Genomic DNA, 7,538 nt, shown 5'->3' with positions numbered 1-7,538 from the left:
CCCACGAGGACGGCGGGTCCCGTGGCTGGGCTGGTGGAGAGGGAGGATTGGAGGGCGAGGAGGGCGTTTATGCACTGTGTGTGTGAGTGTGAGAGATGGGTGTATTGATTGGGTTTTTCATTTTATTTCTTATTGTATTGTATTTTTCTTTTGATAGACAGCTGAAAAAAATTCGACCAACCAACCAAATATATATATATATAGATATATATAAAAGACAACAAAACTTACACGGGGAAACCCAACCAGCACACTCGCTTTCAAGCAGCTCTCTCGTATTCGCCTGGCAATGCGGAGCTGTCTGTCCTGCGCATCAATGCCACCAACTTGCCCTTCATCCGCGCACCGTTGGCTGATATACTTCCACAGCTCGCCGACAGCCGCCTCCTTGTGGAACGCTAGCAGTGAAGCGGTCGCGACGACGTACCAGAGGGAATCCACACCGGTGACGCTCTGGTCGGGCATAGCCGCGGAGAGGCGATCGAAGTCAATGTGAGTGGAATTACGTGGTGTGGCATCAGGTTCTCGGCTCGTTTTGTCATTAGTAGTGGTGTGATGTGGTGAGGTTGGGGACGAGGACGGGGACGATGGCGATGGCGATGGCGATGGCGACGGTGATGATGCGGGGGCCGAAGAGGAAGCGAAAATGGCTGCTGACGTCGAGTATGATCTCCTGAGAGGTGCCGCAACATCTTGCCCTGACCTAGACGACAGGAGAGGAGGAGGAGGGTGGCGGGTGTTGCGTCCTGGTACACCCGCCAATGGTGATTCCGATCTCGATATGCTCTGCCTCTCTGGATCCGTACCGATACACAGTCCACCCGCAGCATCTCCCTGCCCCCTCGATCGCTCTTGAGCAGATGGACGGCTTGTGGCGCATTTCCGGTACAGCGCCACAAGTCTCCGCAGATATTCGTGCATACCGCACTCCTCCCGAGGAGTGTGCACACAACTATTTGTATGTATTACCTCCCCTGATCTCCTCTTTCTTACTCGTGGTCCGCCGATGTTGGTGGTGGTGTTGTTGGTATTACTCTCGCTGGAAATAGAAGCAATAATAGCTCCTCTTCCCATCGTAGCAGCTTCCGCTGTTACACCGCTGTAGGGCCGTACCGACGTATAAATAAGCCCAGGTACGGGCGGAAGCACATGCGCATGTAGATATGAATGTATAGGTGTCCTAGGCGCAACAGGCCTAGTAGTGGACACAGCTTTCACAAGAATAGCGCCAGTCCGCCTGCTGCTGCTGCTGCTGCTGCGCGACAAAAGCCTTCCTCCTGCGGCCGGAGACGAAGAAGCCCGAACGAGAGGGGAGGGAAGCATCACAGAACAGGGCGGGCAATAAAACATATGCCGGCCGTATGTATGGTTTTTAAAATTGCAATTTGTTGTCTGTCCCACGCGAGCCAGCAGGAGGAATCTGACCAAATGACAAAAGGACCGGCGGGTTCACGGGTTCTGCTAGCCTAATATCTCTTAGGGAGAATCCAATTATTGAGGAGTGCGCAGTGTCGCCGACAACTATCATAGACACCCGCAAAGAGACACCTCGGACGGGTTGAAGAAATACTTGAATGCAACGGAGATTGAGACGGTGGATGGAAGATGGATTGGAGGCGGGACACGGGGCAAAAAGCAGGGGAAAAAAAAGTCTTCGAGTATGTTGTCGCATGCGAAAACGACGGAGGAGTATGTAAAAAGAGCAAGCAGTAACTTTTACCAAGTACATGTGCCACCAGCCAGGTTACACGTCGGCTGACCCCTCGGGTGACTGACCTGACCTACGCTAGTGTAGGTCACCTGACCCTATAGAAATGGTGACTAGTCAAAGGGTCAGTTGAGCTCCTTACCAACTTGATCTCTTACAAGCTCTTACCAACTGCCCTGAGCCTCTGCTAGCACCCCCATCATCAATACTAGTCCACTACTAATCACTCAATTTTATATAAGACAGACTCACAGAGTGAAGTAAAGTCTCTAAGAATTATGTAATAATAAATAAATTAAAAAAAGTATTGATTAGTCAGTGACTAGTCATTGATTAATTATAGAGTAGTAATTTAATATATTAAATAATTTAAATAACTATACTCTGTATATTAAATTTATATTGACTAGTATCTGACTAGTAATATATCAGTAATTCACTAGTGCAATATTAATAGTTAATAATGAGTTTATAACTAACTAGTAACTTACTAGTCAGTAACTGATTAAATAATAGTAAAGAACTAGTTTTATATACTATATTTTCATTCATAGTTTATATATACTTCTCAATTTAATAATATTCAAGATTTAATCAATTTCTATTATTCAAAAAAAGAATTATAATATTCATTTTCACTGTGTGTATTATAGATGTATGAGAAGGTAAAAGTTCATTTTTGTTTTATCCTCAACTGACCCATTTTGTGCCAAGAAATTATTTGGGTCAGGTGACTAGCACTAGCGTAGGTCAGGTGAGTCACCCGAGGGGTCAGCCGACGTGTAGTCTCGCCACCAGCATATATGCGTTGACCGATCCAGTAAATACACAAGGGTTCTAGGCCAATTTAGGTATGGCTTCGCATGCAAGAATACTCGACCAGAGCAATTTCATGCATGTCTGCAAGCACAGGAGTACAGACAAACTCCTTCTCAGGGAGGTGAGTTTTTCCATAAAGCTCAGAAATTCTCTTGACACTGCTTTGGTATTCACTGTAATGTTAGCTTAAAGCATCAGGGCAATGGCTGCGCCCTTGTCGCTTGGGACTCTGGACAATGAAGGAAGAGAATCATGTCATAGCTTGCAGTAGCAAAACCGCAGTTAAAGAAAGTTAAAAATATAGTTTCCCTATCAGAATGTTAGCTGCATCAAATGAAAAGAAAAGAGCATTTGTTGAGAGCTATCAGTTGCATGGTGTTTTGGTATGATATAAGCTGCTGGCCCCTCTCAGGCAGAAATATTTCATCCTCCCACGTTCCCAAGTTTCCCCATCCTTCAGCGCCCGGAAAACTCATATTCCACCAACTTACTCAGTCCCAATCGAGTCTTTTTGCATTCATGCAGAGCAGAAAGATGGCTGCATCTGTGCTGGAAACACCCTTGGGCCGAATCAGGTCCGATCTTTGAAACTACACCCGAAGGCCTGACGCTCTGCTCTCTTAACTTGAACCCCACTTTCTCCTGCTACATTACAGCAGAGGCAACGGCCTGCTCACATTCTACCCACATTACCTTTCATGGATGGAGTATAGGGTTGACGATGAAGGGGAGAGGGTTAAGTCACCACCCTGTTGGCTCTCTGATCTGTGAGTGGTGGGCAGCTTTAGAATTATCAAAGTTAGTGAGTGGGAGGCCCTGAAAGCACCCACTTGGTGCTTTCAGTGTGCCAATTCTATGATCACTGTGGCCTTGCTATGTAAGTCACAGAAGCAGAGTCTTCAATACCATCATACAAAGTTTGTTTATTTATTCCCTTGTTTGATATGACACCTAACTATGTGATGCATGGCTGTCTCATCTCATGACAGTGGATTTCCTATGGCTCATTGCTATAAGAAGCTTACTAAGTATGAGGGAATCAATCTCTGCCATTCAATTGTGACAGGAAGCTGCCTAAAAAAAATGGGTTGAGAGCTTCGCACAGACGGTATCCATTCAGATTGCCACATTTTTTAAAGTTAGATATTTGTGATTGTTCTTTAAGAAAGAAAAAGGGTTCTCTGACCACTACTATAAGTATTTCATTGTTGATCAGCAAAAATCTACTCTTCATTATTGATTGAATGCTGAAACAGAAACTTCATGAAAGAGTTTCATTTCAGTTCCAAGGTTTTTTATAGATTTCTAGATGTGAATTGTCACACAACTTTCATGGGGAGTTTGTAGCAAAGAATCTCACTCAGATGATCGAATTTCCCAAGGAAGCATCAGATATGCAGACTATGAGCCAGAAAACTGTACACTGATCATGCATGCTGCCCAAAGTGTGATTGCTGAGGATTTACTGGACCATTTGCCTCAGTCACATCAGCCTAACAACCGGTTGCTGCTGCTCTTAACACAAATTCCCGAAGTTCATAAGCAATGAAATGGGGAGAGATGAATGAAAACCAGTCAAGAGTGTCAGCTCTCTAAAAATCTAAAAATTTATTTACGTCGTTTCCTCGGCATCTTGAACGCTTCTGCAGATTGCTTTTCAGCAGCATTTGAGGGAATATTTTTTGAACCAGAGTGAGTCTCCTCCTCCAATACAGATGTAACACTCGAACCCTGTATATCAACTCCTTGGACTCTCTGCGAAAGTCCAGATGATTCTGAGAAACTCAGCTCGGATTGCTGTAATATCTCAGCCTCATCGATAGCGGAGCATAACCTCTTAAAATGAAAAGGTGCCCAGTCGTTATATACACTCATCACAAACTTGTAGGATGTCCATTTCTCTTTACCATCAAGTGATGTGAAGTCGAACCTGTGAATGGGATGGCGGTAGTAGGTAGTGTTCTCTCCCTCGATCACAGGGTAGTGGCCGTATATCCTCACAGAGCAGTGATCATGTGAAATTGAAAAGGCTAGAATCTGTTGATGCAGCTCCTTCTCACGCTTCACAAGTCTGAAGAGCTTGACAACACCCCTTACTGAGAGAGTCATGCTGTGTGCATTCTGTCGATCTGCAATATCAAGTGCTGCTTTCCCGCACTTTACTTCAGCTGTCATAAACGGAAAATACATGTAGGCTGTACCCATGAAGAAAGAAGCATCCCCAATATTGCCGACAAATGGGGCAAGTTTTCCAAGTTGATTTTTAGTAAAAGCTTGCCGCGGAAAACCCACGCCGAAATCCGGCTGTGGGCGAGATAATCGAAATGGACGAGATGGTGGAGGAACTTGTGCAGGTGGTGGCAATTGCTGAGCCTCATCGATTTCTCTCGAGCTATCCCAGCTTTCATTTACGCTGACAACCAAATGCGGGAACGTGACACGCCCGAGATCCATCGCACTCCCGGCTGAGGGGACGATCAGTTCACCAATGATCCGAATAACTCCAGTCTCATTATACTTGCTTAGTCTCTCACAAGTTGACTCAAAAGCATTGTCTTCAAATACTGTGTCTTTAGGGATGTCAACATCTTTCACCAGAAGCTCCTGATAGAAGTCCGTACTGTCTCCACTGACGCCATTCTTATGCCGTTCCATAAAACTACCTTTAGTCTCCAGATATACCTCATAATTTTTGTCGGTGTAGGGCCTACTCTTTGCTTCTCGTGAACCTGTTTCGCTCGGCGCGTTCAGACTACCATTTGATTTTGTCCGGCGAAGAGATGGGCTTTTGGGTCGTGCAAGAAAGTGTTCCATGGTGTCACGTTCTAAAGGATTTTCGGGCCACCTATATTCGTTGAGTGTCCAATGCTCGATAAGTCTATCCCTGTTGGTTCGTGGCCGTTTCGAAGGAGGATCGGGGTTATCAGAGAGACGCTTAGATTCGGAGTGTAGTCGTTTATGCTTATTAGGTGGATTCTGCGATAAGACTGGACCATGAAGAGTCTTGGGTAGAATTAGCTCCTGTCGTACGATCATAAGGGCGATAAATATACCTCTGGATTGACAGCTTGGATTGGAGGGAGATTGACGTTTCTGTGTTCATTTATTCCATTGACTGCGTCCTCACCAGCGCTGGTATGGTTCGTACACTGTCGTTTTTCCAGATGTCTGCCTGGATGCAGGAGTGGCTCCCCAGATTCAGTTGTTCGCTTCCGTTTATGATTGTTTACCTGTATTCCCTGGCAATTAGCATCGGTATTTCATAGCACCCTGAAGACGGCGGGAATCATACAGCCTTTTCGAGCGAGCGGCTCGTTGGAGGTTTAGTTTCCTGCTCACAGGAATGATATCTTTGAGAGAGGCGTGCGCTTCTTCGGCAAGAACTGGGTAGTGCTTCTTTCTGGATGAACAACTCACTATTGCCCTGTAACGCAGGTGGTTGACGCCCTCTCTTTTTATGATATTTTGCTTGACGCGACGCCATGTTCATTGAATAAGAGAGGAGTAGGTGGCTTTATATTGCTGAACAGCGGGTTCGCCGGGATAGAGGACAAGCTTGATCGAGCGCTCGGGTATGAGGTGAGCCAATTGTTGGCTGAGCAACCAACGAGCAAAACGTATTTTTGGACAGGATAGGAAAAGGGTCTTGGCACTCACCTTTACCCGACCAGCTCTTCCAATGCGACCTGGCAGCAAGGCTTCTTCAACCTCCCACCAATCGATTACACTACGGATATGGAAAATTTTGCTTCAGTCATGGCTTCAAGATTTTGCGCACCCAGCGCACATGGGCGACGACGAATGCATGAGAGGGAGCAGGTCTACTCGAGGGTTTGGGGGGATTGGGCTGGCAGACTGCATGTAGCCTTAGAAAAATATGAAGAACAACAACAACAGCAACAACAACAACAAGGGTTTGGTGGCCGTACAGTGATTGCCATTGGCTATCAATTAGATTCAGCGCTCGCCTGTATGGCGGTTAGTGGAGATGGTTTTTGCTATTAGGACGCGGCGAGAAGTTTCGGACTCGCAATTTGTCAGGAACATGGGCAAATCGCCTTCCTCGATAATGTTTTGATCCAGTCCGAACTTAAACCAGGATCGTAAGGACGAGTTCTCAATTTCTCATCGGGCAGCAACGCTGCCATTTAGCCTTTTTAGTCTGTCCACGTTAGACCGTCGTTGGAGAATCTGTGCTTCTTCGTTTCCAGCCTCTTCTCTGCATATATCTACAACTCTTCGCGACGGAACCTGTTACAACCACATTTGACGCGATGCTCATCTTCATTCGGCAGAAGGCACCTTAGCATATCCCTCAGTGGGTTCTCCTCACCTACCACCAAATATGCGACAGGATCCAATCCAGGGTATGAGTGCTAATCGGTTGGGTAGTTCTCCCAGCAGTTCACCATTGTTGGACATGTCTGTTCCATCCGCCTGATGCGTTTTACTCGTCGCATCTCAATACGCTCTGTATAGCCAGTCTTTATCGCTTCTGGGTCATCAAATTGCAACACACTTTGAGAAACTCCTTAAACAACTTATCATCCTCTGGTTCAAAATTTCCATTAAGTATCCTGTCGACGTCGTCGCCGTATAGGTAATTAAATAGCGAGTAACGATGCACAAAATCTGCCACGTTGGCAATACGGTAGTCGAAATGAGCCGAAGACATATCGTAGATGTCTCTAACCTTGTAAGCCAGCGCGCAGAATACCAACGCATCACACTTTAGTTTCCGCGGTTCTCCTTGCTTATTTTCCTTGCGGTCTGTTTTCTCAAATGCGAACTTCATGAGATTTTCCACCCTAACCGCCTGCTACCTAGGGAAGGGTCACATCATCCGGTTGTTGTCGTACGGCGTTGGCTGTCGCTTCGAGAACGTTGTGAATCTCAAGCTGTATCTTCCGCCGTGACACACTTTGCAGCACATCACCCAACTCAAGGTCAAGATCCTTATGATGCCAAAGCTTAGATCCAATCTGGTCCAGATTTGACTGGCATTCTAAGG

At 46.0% G+C, this 7,538-nt stretch overlaps 3 protein-coding genes across 3 annotated transcripts; all 3 read right to left on the bottom strand.

Annotated features, from left to right (window-relative positions):
• Positions 1-260: 260 nt before the first annotated feature.
• Positions 261-1,323, bottom strand: HCBG_04357 (uncharacterized protein; the record flags this gene model as incomplete). The annotated part of the gene is made up of 2 exons (XM_045431406.1): positions 261-387; positions 428-1,323. 2 exons carry the CDS (start codon positions 1,321-1,323, stop codon positions 261-263), a joined length of 1,023 nt encoding a protein of 340 aa, XP_045287959.1.
• A 2,812-nt stretch (positions 1,324-4,135) lies between these two features.
• Positions 4,136-6,011, bottom strand: HCBG_04356 (uncharacterized protein; the record flags this gene model as incomplete). Its single annotated transcript, XM_045431405.1, has 2 exons — positions 4,136-5,530; positions 5,820-6,011. 2 exons carry the CDS (start codon positions 6,009-6,011, stop codon positions 4,136-4,138), a joined length of 1,587 nt encoding a protein of 528 aa, XP_045287958.1.
• Positions 6,012-7,013: 1,002 nt separating this feature from the next.
• HCBG_04355 (uncharacterized protein) lies at positions 7,014-7,322 on the bottom strand (the record flags this gene model as incomplete). Its single annotated transcript, XM_045431404.1, has 1 exon — positions 7,014-7,322. One exon carries the CDS (start codon positions 7,320-7,322, stop codon positions 7,014-7,016), a length of 309 nt encoding a protein of 102 aa, XP_045287957.1.
• Between the last annotated feature and the right edge of the window lie 216 nt (positions 7,323-7,538).

The sequence above is a fragment of the Histoplasma capsulatum genome, assembly GCF_000150115.1.
Source record: "Histoplasma capsulatum G186AR genomic scaffold supercont2.5, whole genome shotgun sequence".
Taxonomy (NCBI): Eukaryota; Fungi; Ascomycota; class Eurotiomycetes; order Onygenales; family Ajellomycetaceae; genus Histoplasma; species Histoplasma capsulatum.
The sequence above is the reverse complement of the archived record's forward strand: the minus strand, read 5'-3'. Positions and strand labels throughout refer to the sequence as shown.